This window comes from Bos indicus, chromosome 10 (genome assembly GCF_029378745.1).
Source record: "Bos indicus isolate NIAB-ARS_2022 breed Sahiwal x Tharparkar chromosome 10, NIAB-ARS_B.indTharparkar_mat_pri_1.0, whole genome shotgun sequence".
In the NCBI taxonomy this organism is placed as follows: domain Eukaryota; kingdom Metazoa; phylum Chordata; class Mammalia; order Artiodactyla; family Bovidae; genus Bos; species Bos indicus.
Window position 1 is genome coordinate 16,245,394 of NC_091769.1, and position 20,030 is coordinate 16,265,423.

Genomic DNA, 20,030 nt, shown 5'->3' on the forward strand with positions numbered 1-20,030 from the left:
GCAACTGACAAAGAACTAATCTCAAAAATATACAAGCAACTCCTGCAGCTCAACTCCAGAAAAATAAATGACCCAATCAAAAAATGGGCCAAAGAACTAAACAGACATTTCTCCAAAGAAGACATACAGATGGCTAACAAACACATGAAAAGATGCTCAGCATCACCCATTATCAGAGAAATGCAAATCAAAACCACAATGAAGTACCATTTCACACCAGTAAGAATGGCTGCGATCCAAAAGTCTACAAACAATAAATGCTGGAGAGGCTGTGGAGAAAAGGGAACCCTCTTACACTGTTGGTGGGAATGCAAACTAGTACAGCCACTATGGAGAACAGTGTGGAGATGCCTTAAAAAACTGGAAATAGAACTGCCTTATGACCCAGCAATCCCACTGCTGGGCATACACACTGAGGAAACCAGAATTGAAAGAGACACGTGTACCCCAATGTTCATCGCAGCACTGTTTATAATAGCCAGGACATGGAAGCAACCTAGATGTCCATCAGCAGATGAATGGATAAGAAAGCAGTGGTACATATACACAATGGAGTATTACTCAGCCATTAAAAAGAATACATTTGAATCAGTTCTAATGAGGTGGATGAAACTGGAGCCTATTATACAGAGTGAAGTAAGCCAGAAAGAAAAACACCAATACACTATACTAACGCATATATATGGAATTTAGAAAGATGGTAACAATAACCCTGTATGCAAGACAGCAAAAGAGGCACAGATGTATAGAACAGTCTTTTGGATTCTGGGAGGGGGCATGATTTGGGGGAACGGCATTGAAACATGTATAATATCATATATGAAATGAATTGCCAGTCCAGGTTTGATGCATGATACAGGATGCTTGGGGCTGGTGCACTGGGATGACCCAGAGGGATGGTATGGGGAGGGAGGTGGGAAGGGGGTTCAGGATGGGGAACACGTGCAAACCCGTGGCGGATTCATGTTGATGTATGGCAAAACCAATACAATATTGTAAAGTAATTAGCCTCCAATTAAAATAAATATATTTATATTTAAAAAAAGAAAAAGAAAAAAAGTAAATATTAAAAAAACTAAGATCATGGTATCTGGCCCCATTACTTCATGGCAAATAGAAGGGGACAAGGTGGAAGTGGTAACAGATTTCCTCTTCTTGGGCTCTAAAATCACTGCAGATGGTGACTGCAGCCATGAAATCAGAAGACGATTGCTTCTTGGCAGGAAAGCGATGACAAACTTAGTGTGTTGAAAAGCAGAGACATCACTCTGTCAACAAAGGTCCATGTAGTCAAGGCTATGGTCTTCCCAGTGGTCACATACGGTTGGGAGAGCTGGACCATAAAGAAGGCAGAGTGCCAAAGAATCGATGCCTTCGAACTGTAGTGCTGGAGAAGATTCCTGAAAGTCTCTTGGACAGCAAGGAGATCAAACCAGTCAATCTTAATGAAAATCAACCTTGAATAATCACTGGAAGGACTGGTGCTGAAGCTAAAGCTCCAGTATTTTGATCATCTGATGGGAACAGACTCATTGGAAAAGTCCCTGATGCTGGGAAAGATTGAGGGCAGAAGGAGAAGAAGGCATCAGAGGATGAGATGGCTGGATGGCATCTCCGATGCAATGAACATACACTTGGGCAAGCTTCGGGAGATGGTGAGGGACAGGGAGACCTGGCGTGCTGCAGTCCATGGGGTCGCAAAGAGTCAGACACGACTGGATGACTGAGCAACAACAACAGCGACATGATCCTATTACCGTTTTCTTAATTGTTTGGGGTATTTTCTATAGATGGGTCTTTTCCTTCTCTTGTTTTCTATCTAGAGAAGTTCCTTTAGCATTTGTTGTAAAGCTGGTTTGATGATGCTGAATTCCCTTATCTTTTGCTTGTCTGGAAAGCTTTTGATCACCTCATAATCACCTCTTTTAAAACTATCCCCATGGAAATTTCATGGTGGTCCAGCAGGTTAAGAATCCGCCTTGCTATGCAGGGACACAGGTTTGATACCTGGTGGGGAGGGAACTAGATCCCACATGCCACAGATAAGTTTGTATTCTGCAACTTAGACCTGGTACAGCCAAATAAATAAAAATAAATAAGTATTTTAAAACACTATCTCCAAATACAGTTACATTCTGAGGTGCTAGAGGTTAGGGCTTCAATATATGAATTTTGTTGTTGTTATTGCTCAGTCACCCAGTCGTGTCTGACTCTTTGCGACCCCATGGACTGCAGCACACCAGGCCTCCCTGTCCCTCATCATCTCCTGAAACTTGCTCAAGTTCGTGTTCATTGCATTGGAGCAGCCATCCAGCCGTCTCATCCTCTGATGCCCTCTTCTCCTTCTGCCCTCCATCTTTCCCAGCATCAAGGACTTTTCTAATGAGTCATCTATTCCCATCAGATGACCAAAATACTGGAGCTTCAGCTTCAGCATCAGTCCTTCCAGTGACTATTCAGGGTCTATTTCCATTAAGATTGACTGGTTTGATCCCCTTGCCGTCCAGGGGACTTTCAGGAGTCTTCTCCAGCACTACAGTTCAAAGGCATCAATTCTTTGGCACTCTGCCTTCTTTATGGTCCAGCTATCACAACCGTACGTGACCACTGGGAAGACCATAGCCTTAACTATATGGACCTTTGTCGACAGAGTAATATTTCTGCTTTTCAACACACTGTCTAGTGTTATGGGAGATGCAGTTCAGAACAATAACACTTTAAAGAGAAACAACTAAGGTTCAGAGAAGTGTGTGACTGTCCACAATCACACTGCAGGCTGAGAGGAGAAAGCTTCATCTCCAGTGAGTCCTCCAGAGTGGCAGGGAGGATCATGTGAAAGACCAGGACACAAGGTCTAATGTCTCAGCTTTGCCCCCACTAATTCTGGGATCTTGATTAAATGCCTTCACCTCCCTGGACCTTAGTTTCCTTTTCTGTGAAATGGGGACAGGAAAAAACTGTCCCTCACTAGGCCATGAGGATTCAGTGAGATCTAGACAAAAAATTCAGATTACCACACAGAGGCCCGTGGCCTGATAACCCCACTCTGGCAGCTTCTCCGCTTTGCCATCAAAATCCACTCTTATTTACCGCTAGCCAGGTTCGATTATTTTCCCCAGGTGATTTGCAGTTTAATAGCTGGAAACACCAAGGGTTTGAAATAGTCACAGTGGAATTTCAGGCATCAGCTGGCAGGTGCACAGGGCCTTTCTTGGAAGCCCAATGTGTGGCAGGCACTAAGCGGAAAACCCACTGACGTGCCCTTCCACCTGGCTGCCTGGGGGTTCTCACTCCTAAATTATAGGCTGCACACAATTTGATTTCATTTCACTCTAAGTTGGTTGGCCTGCAACCAGGGAGGCAAGGTGGAGTCGAATCAATTCTGCTGTGCAAATAAGCCAGCGTCTGCTAACTCGGGGCTGCTTAGAAATGAGGCCCATTACGGAGCATTAAGGCAATGACTGTGGTTTGCCTTTGGGGGTCAAACTAGGCACGAATGCAAAATTGTTTTCAAATGTTTTGTTGTTCAGATTTATGTAGCATGTAAATCCTAGGGACAGAGAAGCCTTGTGGGCTACAGTCCATGGGCTCACAAGAGTTAGATGTGACTTTCTGATATCTGTTCTGTGAGGATCTACTCTATGCAAAGTGCTTTGCTGAGGCTGGAGCCAGATTATGGAGAGAACTTGTCTCCCTGTGCTTGGAGGGGTTCAGAGCTGGAGTGGACCTAACAGCGCCACCTAGTGGGTGGAAGGTCAAATTGGGGAGGCAGAGGCAGGTTGTTCAGTCACTCAGTTGTGTCCAACTCTTTGAGACTCCGTGGACTGCAGCACTCCAGGCTTACTTGTCCTTCACCATCTCCTGGAGTCTGCTCAAACTCATGTCCATTGAGTCGGTGATGCCATCCAACCATCTCATTCTCTGTCGTCCCCTTCTTTTCCTGCCCCCACTCTTTCCCAGCATCACTGTCTTTTCCAAGGAGTCAGATCTTTGCATGATGGTGGCCAAAGTATTGGAGCTTCAGCATCAGTCCTTCCAATGAGTATTTAGGACTGATTTTCTTTAGGATTAACTGGTTTAATCTCCTTGCAGTCCAAGGGACTCTCAAGAGTCTTCTCCAGCACCATAGTTCGAAAGCATCAGTTCTTCGACACTCAGCCTTTTTATGGTCCAACTCTTACATCCGTACATGACTCCTGGAAAAACCATAGCTTTCATTATATGGACCTATGTCAGCAAAGTAATGGCTCTGCTTTTCAATACACTGTCTAGGTTTGTCACAGCTTTTCTTCCAAGGAGCAAGCATCTTTTAATTTCATGGCTGCAGTCATCATCTGCAATGATTTGGGAGCCCAGAAAATAAAGTCTCTCGTTGTTTCCATTGTTTCCCTATCTATTTGCCATGAAGTGATCGGACCAGATGCCATGATCTTAGTTTTTTGACTGTTGAGTTTTAAGGCAGCTTTTATGCTCTCCTCTTTCACCTTCATCAAGAGGCTCTTTAGTTCCTCTTTGCTTTCTGCCATAAGGGTGATATCATCGGCATATCTGAGGTTGTTGATATTTCTCCCAGCAATCCTGATTCCAGCTTGTGCTTTATCCAGCCTGGTATTTCGCATGATCTACTTTGCATAGAAGGTAAAATAAGCAGGGTAAAAACATATACAGCCTTGATGTACTCCTTTCCCAGTTTGGAACTGGTCCATTGTTCTATGTCCGGTTCTAACTGTTGCTTATTGACCTGCATACAGGTTTCTCAGGAGGCAGGTAAGGTGGTCTAATATCCTCATCTCTTTAAGCATTTTCCATAGTTTATTATGACCAGTCAAAGGCTTTAGCATAGTCAGTGAAGCAGAAGTAGATGTTTTTCTGGAATTCTCTTGCTTTTTCTGTGATCCAATGGATCATGCCAATGGATGTCAGCAATTTGATCTCTGGTTCCTCTGCCTTTTCTAAATCCAGCTTGAACATCTGGACATTCTCGGTTCACATACTGTTAGCTTGAAGTATTTTGAGCACTACCTTGCTAGCTTGTGAAATGAGTGCAATTGTGTAGTAGTTTGAACTTTCTTTGGCATTGCCCTTCTTTGCAATTGGAATGAAAACTGATCTTTTCCAGTCCTGTGGCCACTGCTGAGTTTTCCAAATTTGCTGACATATTGAGTGCAGCATTTTCACAGCATCATCTTTTAGGATTTGAAATTGCTCAGCTGGAATTCCATCGCCTCCACTAGCTTTGTTCGTAGTGGTGCTTCCTAAGGCCCACTTGACTTTGCATTCCAGAATGTCTGGCTGTAGGTGAGTGATGACACCATTGTGATTATCTGGGTCATTAAGATCTTTTCTGTATAGTTCTTCTGTGTATTCTCGTGACCTTTTCTTAATATCTTCTGCTTCTGTTAGGTCCATACCATTTCTGTCTTTTATTGTGCCCATCTTTGCGTGAAATGTTCCCTTGGTATCTCTAATTTTCTTGAAGAGATCTCTAGTCTTTTTCACTCTATTGTTTTCCTCTATTTCTTCTCACTGTTCACTTAGGAAGGCTTTCTTACCTCTCCTTGCTATTCTTTTTAACTCTGCGTTCAGAAGGGCAGGTCAGATGTTGCTGGTTTTTGACAGAGTGGCTCCCTTCCTTTCTTTTTTTCATCCTGTATCCATTTGGACTTCTTTTTTTTCTTTTCTTGAGATCTGCTTTCAATCCCACCCCTGTGGTGTGGTTAATGGGCTTTTCATCCATGTATGGTTACATGAATGGTAAGAGGAAAGCAGGCTTTTTTCCTTTTCTTTTTTAAAAATTGCAGTGTAGTTGATTTGCTGTGTTGCACTAATCTCTGCTATACAACAAAGTGACTCAGCTATACACATTTATGCATTTTTTATATTCTTTTCCATTATGGTTTATCCCAGGAGATTATAGTTCTCTGTCCTATACAGTAGGACCTTGTTTATCCATTCTAAATGTAATAATTTGTAACCACCAACCCCAGATTCCCAGTCCATCCCTCTCCCCATCCCTTCCCCTTTGCAACCACAAGTCTGTTCCTGTCTGTGAGTCAGTTGTGTCATAGTTTAGATTTCACATATAAGTGATATCACATGGTATTTGTCTTTCTCCTTCTGACTTCTCACTCAGTATGGTAGTCTCTGGTTCTGGCATTATTTTGTTCTTTCTTATGGCTGAGTGATACTCCATTGTGTGTCTGTGCCACATCTTCTTTATCTGCTCTCCATTCATCTGCCAGTGGACATGTAGCTTTTGTTTTGGCTTTTATGAGTAGTGGGAAGCAGGTTCTTTTAATCTGGGCCTAATCCTAGCCTTGCTGTAAGGCATCTTCTCCAGGTCTGGGGCCAGATGCTTAAATGCGGTCAAGTTGTCCAGTGTGTGAATTTCCCAGCCCCTCTGTTCCTCTCTGGCTTTTGACTCTGTCAGCATCCTCTCTTGCCTCCTAGAATGCAGGGTCCAAAGAGAGAAGGACAGTAGTGTACCCTGAGTCACTGTGGACAAAGTATAGGTGACCTCCCCTCTGGGTCTCGTAGCCACCGTCCAGCTGCAGCCATCACTGTGTCTAAGCTGTCCTGCAGACCTGCCTTGCTTCCTCCCCCTCTGGGTCTTGTAGCCACCGTCCAGCTGCAGCCATCACTGTGTCTAAGCTGTCCTGCAGACCTGCCTTGCTTCCTCCGCCTCTGGGTCTCGTAGCCACCATCCAGCTGCAGCCATCACTGTGTCTAAGCTGTCTCGCAGACCTGCCTTGCTTCCTCCCTGTGTGCCATCCCCGCTTGCCCAAGGTTCCGCAGGCCCCTTGTCATAAGATCTCCTGCTGTGTGAGATCTGCTAAACTTACTCATATGAAGGAGTGAGTAATGAGTATCAATTGCTCCTTTCTGGAGCCCTTGTATTTCAACAAGCGGCCAATGCTTTAATAAAAAAAAAAAAAAAATTAAGGAAGAAAGCAAGAAACATGAGAAGTAGAATGGTAGACCCATAGTTTCTGTTGGGGGCGTTCCACGCCCACCACGCGGGCGCCATCCCCACATGGATCAAAGGCTGAGGCCATTGGCCCATTTGCCTCCTTGTCAGCATGGACATCACCAGATGGCCAACACTGAAATCAGATTGATTATATTCTTTACAGCCAAATATGGAGAAGCTCTATGCTGCTGCTGCTAAGTCACTTCAGTCACGTCCAACTCTGTGCAACCCCATAGATGGCAGCCCACCAGGCTCCCCCGTCCCTGGGATTCTCCAGGCAAGAATACTGGAGTGGGTTGCCATTGCCTTCTCCCAGAGAAGCTCTATACAGTCAGCAAAAACAAGCCTGGGAGCTGACTGTGGCTCAGATCATGAACTCCTTATTGCCAAATTCAGACTGAAATTGAAGAAAGTGGGGAAAACCACTAGACCGTTCAGGTATGACCTAAATCAAATCCCTTATGACTATACAGTGGAAGTGAGAAATAGATTTAAGGACTAGATCTGATAGACAGAGTGCCTGATGAACTATGGTCGGAGGTTCGTAACACTGTACAGGAGACAGGGACCAAGACCATCCCCAAGAAAAAGAAATGCAAAAAAGCAACATGGCTGTCTGGGGAGGCCTTACAAACAGCTGTGAAAAGAAGAGAAGCAAAAAGCAATGGAAAAAAGGAAAGATATACCTATTTGAATGCAGAGTTCCAAAGGATAGCAAGGAGAGATAACAAAGCTTTCCTCAGTGATCAGTGCAAAGAAATAGAGGAAAACAATAGAATGGGAAAGACTGGAGATCTCTTCAAGAAAATAAGAGACACCAAGGGAACATTTCATGCAAAGATGGTCTCAATAAAGGACAGAAATGGTAGGGACCTAACAGAAGCAGAAGATATTAAGAAGAGGTGACAAGAATACACAGAACTGTACAAAAAAAGATCTTCACGATGGTGTGATCACTCACCTAGAGCCAGACATCCTGGCATGTGAAGTCAAGTGGGCCTTAGGAAGCCTCACTACCAAAGCTAGTGGAGGTGATGGAATTCCAGCTGAGCAATTTCAAATCCTAAAAGATGATGCTGTGAAAGTGCTGCACTCAATATGTCAGCAAATTTGGAAAACTCAGCAGTGGCCACAGGACTGGAAAAGGTCAGTTTTCATTCCAATTGCAAAGAAGGGCAATGCCAAAGAATGCTCAAACTACCTCACAATTGCACTCATCTCACATGCTAGTAAAGTAATGCTCAAAATTCTCCAAGCCAGTATTCAGCAATACGTGAACTGTGAACTTCCAGATGTTCAAGCTGGTTTTCGAAAAGGCAGAGGAACCAGAGATCAAATTGCCAACATCCACTGGATCATGGAAAAAGCAAGAGAGTTCCAGAAAAACATCTATTTCTGCTTTATTGACTATGCCAAAGCCTTTGACTGTGTGGATCACAATAAACTGTGGAAAATTCTTCAAGAGATGGGAATACCAGACCACCTGACCTGCCTGTTGAGAAATCTGTATGTAGGTCAGGAAGCAACAGTTAGAACTGGACATGGAACAGACTGGTTCCAAATAGGAAAAGGAGTACATCTAGGCTGTATATTGTCACCCTGCTTATTTAAGTTATATGCAGAGAACGTCATGAGAAATGCTGGGCTGGAAGAAACACAAGCTGGAATCAAGATTGCCGGGAGAAATATCAATAACCTCAGATATGCAGATGACACTACCCGCATGGCAGAAAGTGAAGAACTAAAGAGCCTCTTGATGAAAGTGAAAGAGGAGAGTGAAAAGGTTGGTTTAAAGCTCAACATTCAGAAAACGAAGATCATGGCATCTGGTCCTATCACTTCATGGGAAATAGATGGGGCAACAGTGGAAACAGTGTCAGACTTTATTTTTCTGGGCTCCAAAATCACTGCAGATGGTGACTGCAGCCATGAAATTAAAAGACGCTTACTCCTTGGAAGGAAAGTTATGACCAACCTAGATAGCATATTCAAAAGCAGAGACATTACTAACAAAGGTCCATCTTGTCAAGGCTATGGTTTTTCCAGTAGTCATGTATGGATGTGAGAGTTGGACTATGAAGAAAGCTGAGCGCCAAAGAATTGATGCTTTTGAACTGTGGTGCTGGAGAAGACTCTTGAGAGTCCCTTGGGCTGTAAGGAGATCCAAGCAGTCCATCCTAAAGGAGATCAGTCCTGAGTGTTCACTGGAAGGACTGATAGTTAAGCTGAAACTCCAATATTCTGGCCACCTGATGCGAAGAGCTGACTCATTTGAAAAGACCCTGATGCTGGGAAAGATTGAAGGGAGGAGGAGAAGGGGACAGCAGAGGATGAGATGGTTGGATGGCATCACTGACTCAATGGAGATGAGTTTGAGTAGACTCCGGGAGTTGGTGACGGACAGGGAGGCCTGGCATGCTGTGGTCCGTGGGGTCACGAAGAGTCAGACACAACTGAGCAACTGAACTGAACTGAACTGAACAGCAGCCCTGGTGCAAGCTGAGACTCCTGCTGCCCATTAGAGAAGGCTGTCCACTGTAATCTGGGAATGTCGGCAGAAACCACGGTGAATCAAAACCTAAAGTTTTTGACTTTAGCTAATCAAAAAATAAGCTAAAACCCAAACCTAATTCAAACAGTACTTCTTCACTGGACCTTGAACCAACTTCGTTTGTCCCCTCTCCCTAGTTGACCAGTTTCACCCAGAAGTGAACCAAGATGGGAATGCCCTCGCCATCTGGTAAGCTAATGTCACCCATTTCATAGATGAGGACACTGAACGCTGAGAGCTGTGGCCCAGCTTAAAGTCATTTAGCACCTCACTGGCCCAGATTCGACTCTTTACGGATATCTCCCTGCTTTCTCCACTCCTCCAAGAGACCACTTGACTCAGAATCTCAAGAGGTAGTATAGGTTATGATACATTGTTTGTTCTTGTATTTTTTAAAAAATTCTTTATTATTTTTTAAGCCATTTTGGAAAATAGAAGTATAGTTGATTTACAGCGTTGTCGTGTTTCAGGTGTATAGCAAATTGTATAAGCAAGTATAAAGCAAAGGTATACAACAGAGTATAAAGCAAGGTGTGCACTTTGCTGTACACCTGAAACATACATCTATATTTACATACATGTGTATTCTTTTCCACTATAGGTCATTACAAGTATTGTATATTTTTGAATCAAAGTTCTCTCTTAAACTAAGAAGTTGGTAACCCAGATGGGAAATCAATATTTAGGTTGGAATTCTCCCAGCCTTCCATTCCTCCCACAGCCCTAGAAAACCAGATGGAAACCTTTAAAATTTATCATGACTTGATTTACAATTGGTTCAGTTCAGTTGCTCAGTTATGTCTGACTCTTTGAGACCCCGTGAACTGCAGCACACCAGGTCTCCCTGTTCATCACCAACTCCCGGAGTCAACTCAAACTCATCTCCATTGAGTCGGTGATGCCATCGAACCATCTCATTCTCTGTTGTCCCCTTCTCTTCCTGCCTTCAATGTTTCCCCGTATCAGGGTCTTTTCAAATGAGTCAATTCTTTGCATCAGGTGGCTAAAGTATTGGAGTTTCAGCTTCAGCATCAGTCCTTCCAATGAATATTCAGGACTGATTTCCTTTAGGATGGACTGGTTGGATCTCCTTGCAGTCCAAGAGATTCTCAAGAGGCTTCTCCAACACCACAGTTCAAAAGCACCAGTTCTTTGGTACTCAGCCTTCTTTATAGTCCAACTCTTACATCCATACATGACCACTGGAAAACCATAGCCTTGACTAGACGGACCTTTGTTGGCAAAGTAATGTCTCTACTTTTTAATATGCTGTCTAGGTTGGTCATATAAATGATTTACATTCAGTCAGTTCAGTTCAGTTGCTCAGTCGTGTCTGACTCTTTGCGACCCCATGAATGGCAGCACTCCAGGCCTCCCTGTCCATCACCAATTCCTGGAGTTTACCCAAACTCATGTCCATCGAGTCAGTGATGCAATCCAGCCATCTCATCCTCTGTCGTCCCCTTCTCATCCTGCCCCAAATCCCTCCCAGCATCAGGGTATTTTCCAATAAGTCAACTCTTCGCATGAGGTGGCCAAAGTACTGGAGTTTCAGCTTTAGCATCATTCCTTCCAAAGAAATCCCAGGGCTGATCTCCTTTAGAAGGACTGGTTGGATCTCCTTGCAGTCCAAGGAACTCTCAAGAGTCTTCTCCAACACCACAGTTCAAAAGCATCAATTCTTCGGCATTTAGCTTTCTTCACAGTCCAACTCTCACATCCATACATGACCACAGGAAAAACCATAGCCTTGACTAGACGGACCTTTGTTGGCAAAGTAATGTCTCTGCTTTTCAATATGCTATCTAGGTTGGTCATAACTTTTCTTCCAAGGAGTAAGCATCTTTTAATTTCACAGCTGCAGTCACCATCCGCAGTGATTTTGGAGCCCAAAAACATAAAGTCTGACACTGTTTCCCCATATATTTGCCATGAAGTGATGGGACCGGATGCCATGACCTTCGTTTTCTGAATGTTGAGCTTTAAGCCAACTTTTTCACTCTCCTCTTTCACTTTCATCAAGAGGCTTTTGAGTTCCTCTTCACTTTCTGCCATAAGGGTGGTGTCATCTGCATATCTGAGGTTATTGATATTTCTCCCAGCAATCTTGATTCCAGCTTGTGCTTCTTCCAGCCCAGCATTTCTCATGATGTACTCTGCATATAAGTTAAATAAGCAGGGTGACAATATACAGCCTTGACATACTCCTTTTCCTATTTAGAACCAGTCTGTTGTTCCATGTCCAGTTCTAATTGTTGCTTCCTGACCTGCGTACAGATTTCTCAAGAGGCAGGTCAGGTGGTCTCGTATTCCCATCTCTTGAAGAATTTTCCACAGTTTATTGTGGTCCACACAGTCAAAGGCTTTGGCATAGTCAATAAAGCAGAAATAGATGTTTTTCTGGAACTCTATTGCTTTTTCCATGATCCAGCGGATGTTGGCAATTTGATCTCTGGTTTCTCTGCCTTTTCTAATGATTACTAATATTATTATTATTTTTATTAATTAATCTACTCATTTTTATTTACCTTTCAAGGATTATAGCAACATTCAGCTAAATCAATGGTTCTTAACTAGGGGAGGTTTTGCCCCAGGGGACATGGCAAGTTTGGGAGATATGTTTGGTTGTCATAGCTTGGAAGGGGGGCGTGGTGGGTGCTCTTGGCATCTCATAGGGAGAGGCCACAGATACTACTGACAATGCATATGACAGCACCCCGCAACAACAAAGAATTGGCCCCAAATGTCAGCACTGTCAAGACTGAGAAACCCTGATCTGATCACACCCTGATCTGATAACGCAAATCCTGCTACTTCAACAAATGAAGTTCTTTCCTTTCCCATGTTCCCCCAGCCTCCATCCCACCATGTGCACTTAAATTGCTGTAGTTCTTAGCATCATGGCAGGCATACAGTTGACATTCCACTTTTGTTTCACTTAATGTTACATCCTGAGCTTTTGTTCCTCATGCCTCATCATCTTCACAATTACCTTTTTTTTTTCTTATTAATTTATTTACTTATTTTGGGCTTCGTCAGGTCTCAGTTGCGGCACACAAGCTTCTTTCTAGTCATGGTGCTGGCTCCAGAGCAGTGGGCTCTGTAGTGGCAGAACACGGGTGTAGTTGCACCACAGCGTGTGGTGGTAAAGACCCCACCTGCCAGTGCAGGAGACATAAGAGATGCGGGTTTGATCCCTGGTTCGGGAGTATCCCCTGGAGGAGAGCTTGGTAACCCACTCCAGGATTCTTGCCTGGAGAATCCCATGGACACAGGATCTTGGTGGGCTACGGTTTGTAGGGTCACACAGAGTCAGACACGACAAGTGACTTTAGCAGGCATGTGGGATCTTAGTTCCCTGACCAGGAATTGAACCCGTATCCCCTGCAATGGAAGACGGATTGTTAACTACTAGACTGCCAGGGAAGGCCTCACAATTACCATTTTAAATGGCTGTAATGCAGTCCTCCAAGCAGGTTGACACCCCGTATTTTATCTGGCCAGTCCAAGTTTCTCATCCAGGGTGAGATGGTTGCCAAGAGCCTTGCCAGGTGGGCTGCCTGAGGCAGGGGGTGTTTGTGTGGGCCTTCTCCTCCACCTGCAGCCCAGGCTGATGCCATCATAGTCTTCATCAAAAGGCCTTTGTGAAGCGCTCTGGTGAATGTACCCTGGGCCCCGGGGGGATCTCCTGCAGAGATCATCCCACCAGCCCCTGACATGCAGGGCTTGTCGGCTCGGACAGGCAGCATATATGTCAACCATCCGAAGACCAGGCTGTAGGCCCCAGCCAGAGGGTGCAAAACCAGATTCTTAAGCAACATTCATGACAGAAGTAAGTGCCTCTGGGAATGGACAGACAGGCTGGATTCCCAGAGGAAGTCGGGGCCTTGAATCTGCTCCTCCAGCTGACTGCAGGCTCCTGGGAGGACACGAGATTTTGGAAACCATGGGAAGGAAGCGGGAAGCCGCGTGACAGATCAAGGACCCGGGGTCAGGTGTTCCAGACTCCAGTGGACAAGTGCCCAGCCTGGGAGAAAGGTGGATGCTACCAGGGACGTTCCCCTGAGACCTTCCGGCCACCCTCTTGTGTAACCTCAGCGTCCCTTCCTCCTCCCCCTGCAGGTGTTCCATGAACAGGGCATCCTCTTCGGCTACCGACACCCACAGAGTTCCGCCACTGCCTGCCTCCTCAGCCTTTTTCAAATGACCAATGAGACCCTCAACATCTGGACGCACTTGCTGCCCTTCTGGTACCTCCTGGCCCCCTGGTCCAGCTGTTTCACGCAGAGCCTGGGAACCGGGGCTTCATTAAACACAGCTGGGGTGGGGCAAGCTGAGGTTCTGTGCTAGAATGTGGGCGACTCCCCCCGTGGTGCGAGTGTGGAGCCGGAGGTTGTGGGTGAGCTCTAGGGCATGGATTGCCATAGCATTTGAGGGGCTCCTGCAACTCCCCAGTCTTTCCCTGCTCCCTGCTCCAGGGCCTGATTTGAGAGCATTGTCTTATTCAGTCTGGGTCTTCTAGAAGCCCTGGCTGACACTCCCTAGCTTGAACAAGTCACCTCTCTGGGCTTTGCATGTTCCCATCTGCAGAGCAGGAGCGATAGGCACCACTTTTCCCAGGGTTGCCCCGAGGATTATCAGAGGAGATGTGAGAAAAAGCATCGGGCACGGAGCTGTGGATGCTCATAGTCATTCTGGGGCCACAGCCGCTGTGAGGCACTTGGTCAGACAGCACTTTAACAGCCAGCCAAGAGAATAAATGCTCTGGCAAGCGCGTGCGCACAGATGGGAACTGCCAGGGAGCTGAGGAGGGACCTGGTTTAGAAAGATGGGGGCCGAAGACCAGCTTCGCACACCCGGTGCCTGGGCATAGTGAGTGGCGGGTAGAGATGGGATCGTAATATGTGAGAGTTGGAAGGACCTCAGAGGTCACACAGGCCACCAGCCCCCTCACACTGCCACCGGCTGACACAGATGCGGCCCAGAGAAGGGCGTGGCTTGCTTATATCTCTTGGCAAGTTCTAGCACAGGCTAGTTTCTGGATTCCCCCTTCCGATTGTATGGAGGACCAGAGAGAGTAGGAAGGACCCCAGGGTGTGCTGCAGGTGGAGAAGGGCCCAAGGAAGGAGGCCTGCCCAGCCAGCAGTCAGACCCAGGCCAAAATGTGCAGAAGGCTGCTTGAGCCAGATGCATCAAGGGCAGAGAAGGGAGAGCTCAGGCTTGCTGTGGGATGGGACCACCTGCAAAGAAGCCCTAGGGCCTGCAGCCTGGCCAGGGAGGCAGCAAGATCTGCTCAAGGAGGCTCTTTGTCATTTTAAATTTAAGTAAAGGCAATGGCACCCCACTCCAGTACTCTTGCCTGGAAAATCCCATGGATGAAGGAGCCTGGTGGGCTGCAGTCCATGGGGTCGCTAAGAGTCTGCCACGACTGAGAGACTTCACTTTCACTTTTCACATTCATGCATTGGAGAAGGAAATGACAACCCACTCCAGTGTTCTTGCCTGGAGAATCCCAGGGATGGGGGAGCCTGGTGGGCTGCCGTCCCTGGGGTCGCACAGAGTTGGACACGACTGAAGCAACTTAGCAGCAGCAGCAGCAAACTTACGTAAGGGCTTCCTGGAGGCTCAGTGGTAAAATCTGCTTGCCAATGTAGGAAGCACTGTTTCGATCCCTGGGTCGGGAAGATCCTCTGGAATAGGACATAGCAATCCACTCCAGGATTCTTGCCTGGGAAATCCCATCATGGACAGAGGAGCCTGGCGGGCTACAGTCCATAGGGTCACACAGAGTCAGACATGACTGAAGTGACTAAACAACAACAAAATTTAAGTAAAAAGTCTAAATGCTAATACACTGTAGCACTGCAGAAGGGAATAGAGTTGGTGTCTTCCCGCGGCCCCTCTTGTCCTCTCTGGAGTGGCTGGGGTGACCTGCTGCTTGTAATTCTCCCAGGATGCTTTTCTAGAGACTGGAGCATCTGTGACGTGTGTGTGCACCCAGCGCCTGCTTCTCTCCTCCCTCTGCTCCTCCGTTGTTTCTGCCTCCTGATCTCTGTCTGACCTCCATGCAAGCCTCTCTGGCTTTCGTATAGCTGTGTGGCGTTCCATTTTCTGGATACACCAGAGGTGACTTGGGCTGTTTTGAAGTTTGTGTCACTACAAAGGACCAGCCTGACCGTCCCTGTTGGTGGGGCTTTCGTTGCTGTATGTACGTGCCTTCGTAGCCATTCTACAGCTGAGCCACGCTGGCTGGAGCGCTCCACGGGGCCCGACACCCCTGCACTGCCAGGGCCCTGAGAGCACAACACGGAGCAGCAGGAAGGGCTTGGGGGAGCAGCAGAAAGATGCCCCAGGGCAGTGGGACTCGGGAATAATCCCGAGCTGATAAAAGGATATGTTTTGAAGAACAGCATAGGGAACAGATCACAAGTGTAGCCAGAGGATTGAGCGATGCTCCCGCCGTTCCCCCATGAAAAGCTTTTAGTCCCTTCCCTGGGGGAGTTCGTGGGAAAGGGGCCTGACTCTCTAAGAGTGGTTCGTGGAAGTGAACAGCTTCTGCAGGGAAGATCCCCTCACCTGGGTTATAGATTGGGCAGATCTGATGTGGATCTGTTTTGTGTTTCTGTAAGAGATGAATCTGGAGGTCTAGGCTTGGCTGAGACCGAGCCTTGGGACCAGGCCCCTCAGTGAAAGAGATGGTAATATTAGTGGAAGAGTAGCATGGAAGAAGGGGGAGAAAATAGTCCCGTTGCCTTCTAGACTTTCCAGCAGAGGAGTTGTTTCTCTTTGAGGGGTCTTCCCACAAGGGAAGCCTGACCAACCATGGAGAGAATAAGGCCAAAGCTGGATCCTATGAGGAATGGTTGAATGCACTGAGGTTCTTTAATGTGAAGTTCAGAGAGGTGGGGAGGGATTAGGAAGACAGCTGTGAGATATTTGATGGGTTTGTTTTCTGTGGTGCTGATAGGGAGAACTAGGACTGATCCCGTGGAGAGCAATTCCAGGGAGATAGATGCCAGCTCAGTGAAACTTCCAAACACTCAGAACTGTCTTGGGAGGTGGTGAGCTCCCTGGCCCTGGAAGCATGCAAACCAAAAGTAGAGAGTCACCTGGGCAAGAAGCTGTAAGAGGGATCTGTCACTACATGCAGAGTATGCAGAGTGGACCATTGCCCTTCCTGTATATGTCCAAACAATAAAGGACCCCACTCACTCTTCCTTGCTCCTGGCATGTCAGCAAAATGGGACCATATAGGGGCTGGTCATCCCAGGGAAAGGAGAGGTAGGCGACTTTCAGGTGAGGACTGTAAGAGGAGCCGTCACCCTGAAGGTTGAGGGTGCACCCCTGTGTTCCAGGTTCTTCTCGTGGAGGTTTGTGAGCACCCTGCAAGTGACGGACATCCTGAATGACAGTTACTCCTGGCCTCTGCTCGTGTACATGGGCGCCAGCTGCTTGTTCCCCTTGGCATCCAGCTGTGCACACACCTTCAGCTCCATGTCCAGGAACGCCCGCCATATCTGCTACTTCCTGGACTACGGCGCCGTCAACCTCTTCAGCCTGGGTACGTGAGGCCCTGCTCTTGCCTTCTGTCCCCCACGACCGAGCCACCTGCCCCTTCCTCTGGGACCTGGGGTCACCGCCAGGCTCTGGTGTGCTTGCAGAAGGGTCGCCCCTGCCCAGGTGCCTGATGAGGGTTTTAAAAGAAACTTGTCCAGAGGTGTGCTGGCGAATACTGAACAACCAGCTCCCTGGGGACAGAAGTCCCAGTCTGTGGTGATGGCAGATAGCTATGGTATATGTACTCCCACCATGGCTGGCTTCCAGCCACCCACCCTGACAGCAGGGCCCTGGGCTGTGGAGTATCGTTATACCCATGCTATAGATGAGGACAGTAGAGGTGAGTTACCCAGATCACGCAGCTTGTGATGGGAGAGCCAGGGCCTGGGAGCCTCAGGGCCCCTGCCTGTGGCTTCCTCAAGTCCCCAGGCCTGGATCCACCTCCTTGGAGCTCCCTCAGTGATTCCCTCATTTCCACTCCGCACTGGGAACAGCTCCCTAGGGACAGTTCGTGCATCTTCCTCATCTGGTTTTCCAGTCCGTAGCTGAGAGTCTGACTTGGAGGTGTTCAGTAAACCTGAGAGGAAGGTCTAGTCAGCTGAGAGAGGCTGGGGGCCCACCTGGGACTCCTCGTCTGCAGCCACCTCTCCTCCTCCGTGACCCCGCTGAAAACCCCCAATCCCTAGAGGGTGGCGTTTGCTCAGCTTCCTCCCTGGTGTCCAGCTGCTCCCCTCCTGCTCAGCCCTCCCGTGCATGTGTGCTTTTACTAGGCTCTGGCCATTTTAATCCCCTGCTTAAAATCCTTTGGTGGCCCCTGTTGCCTGAAAGGAGATGTTCACTTTCGTTGGTCTGGCATCTTATGCTGTGTCCTGCTCCTGTTCCCTGGAGAGCCCCCTCTGCCCTCAAGCACCTGTCGGAACCTCCAAAGGGCCAGCGCCTTTGCCACGCACCTACCCATCCTCAGCTCCCACCTCACCCTGGAGCCTGGAGGCTCTCATCAGTTCTGCTTCCCACTGCAGTTCTGGCAGGCGCTGGGGCTCCCCTGCTCTTGTGTCACCCAAGGGCCCGGTCAGGACACAGACCACGTGCCTCCTGGGCCACGTGGGAGCCTTCCCACGGTATCAAGCTGAGAGAAGGGTCTGGCTGTTCTCCTGGGGCAATTCCCAGCTGGAATCGCACAGGCAACCTGCAGAGGTGGGAGCGCTGTCCCAGGACGTGGCGATCCTTGGCCCTATCTGCCTGTGGGACCCTGGGCACATCCCTCAGCTTCCCTAGATTTCAATGGTCAAACAGGAGCAAAGGCAGGGGCTGAGCTTGTGTGGTTTGAGGCCTGCTTCAGCTTTGAACTCGGATTCCAAGTTCTTTTTATCTTTGGATAACAGGTGACCTTAGCCCTGACCTTAGGCCCTAAGCTGACAGATCTGTGGCTGCCTCTCCCAGAGGGATCTCGGCCTGGAGAGGCCCTCTGGTCCTGGCCCCTGGACACACCTGTCCCCTTTGAAAAGGACAATGCTGGTCCCTGTTCTTTCAGGTAAAAGCTGCAGCAGGCAGGTGTCCAAAACGTCCTTCAGTAACCCTTCTCTCACAAACTCCAAAACCTAAAACCACACAAAACGCCGAGGCTAGCCTCAAGTGCTCAGCCTCTTTGCCGACCTGTCCCTCAGCCCCTTGATGTGGCAGCCCTCCGCTCAGCAAGGGCTCTCCCTCCCCGCACTTTCTCCCCCACACCGTTGATTATTCCGCAAGGAATACCCGTATCATCATCTCAGGGCAAAGCTGAGCACACGGGGGTGTCATCGTGGACCACAGCATGTGGTTAAAAGCAGGGACTGGTGCTACACGGCCTGTGTTTGAAGCTTGGCTTTGCTGCTTTCCAGCTGTGTGCCCCTGGGTGGGTTACCAAACCTCTCTGTGCTTCTGTTTCCTCATCTGTAAAATGAGGTTCAGTGCAGGACTGATGTCCGAGGGTGGCTGTAAACATTATGTGAGTTAATACCTGTCAAGCCCTTGGAGCAGCACTGGGCTCCCAGAACAATTCTCAGGGTGGGATCTGGGTGGGCAGAGAAGAGAGATGGGGACATACAGGCTGGGAGGGATGATGGCATAGCGAGGGTGGGGTGCAGGACTGCTCATGGTCTGTGTGGTGATGGGGCTCAGCCAGATGCAGGGCGGGGTGGTCTTCCCAGGGAGTCCAGACAGTGCTGAGTCCTGGCTTCTTGCCCAAGGCTGGTTTTGCTCCTCCAGGCTGTGCTATCGCCTACTCTGCCTATGTTTTCCCGGACACGCTGGTGAGCACCACCTTCCATGACTACTACCTGACCCTGGCTGTGCTGAACACCATCATTAGCATCTGGCTCTCCTGCTACTCCAGGTACCCGGCTGCTCTGCCACGGATGGGATGGGGCGAGGGGACGGGTGGTGGTGGAGCACGTGGCTCCCTGGACTGCTGGAGGGGACAGGGGGAGAGGTGCTTGGGAGCCTGGGGCTCAGTTCCGGATGGACTTCCAGTGGCCGGGCGGGACCAGCTTCACAGGCACACAGCCTGTGCAGGTGCTCAGGGCCCCATGATCAAGAGGGCTTCAAACTTGTCTAATGCCCTGCTGTTGTTGTTTTGAAATACTTAATGATTTTTGAACAAGGGGGTCCCATACTCTGCCCTGCAAACTGTTGCTGAACGAGTCACTTACCCTCCTTGAACTTCAGTTTGCTTATCTATAAAATGGGGTCAAGGGAGTTCCTTGGCAGTTCAGTGGCTAAAACATGGCCCTTTCACTTCTGTGGACTGGGCTCAATTCCTGGTTGCAGAACTAAGATTCTACAAGCCATGTGGCTTTGGCCAAAAAGAAAAATAAAAATGGGGTCAACACAGCTATCCTGTGAAATGGGTGTAATATATCCAGAACACTTGGCACAAGCCTGGCCCGGAGGAGGCACTCCATAAACAGGTGGTCT

General features: G+C 48.0%; 1 protein-coding gene across 6 annotated transcripts in view; it reads left to right on the forward strand.

The window, feature by feature from the left end:
• The window catches only part of PAQR5 (progestin and adipoQ receptor family member 5), a 98,577-nt gene that overhangs the window by 63,008 nt on the left and 15,539 nt on the right, over positions 1-20,030 (forward strand). For 4 of the 6 annotated variants that reach the window (XR_011568737.1, XM_019968195.2, XM_070796991.1 and 1 more), the window contains exons 3-5: positions 13,644-13,771; positions 16,877-17,082; positions 19,323-19,449. Coding sequence is in view for 5 of the 6 variants with exons in the window: in XM_019968195.2 (XP_019823754.2) it covers positions 13,644-13,771; positions 16,877-17,082; positions 19,323-19,449 (461 nt within the window). In the remaining variant the exon portion in view is untranslated. The other 2 variants (XM_070796990.1, XM_070796992.1) reach the window with 2 other exon arrangements.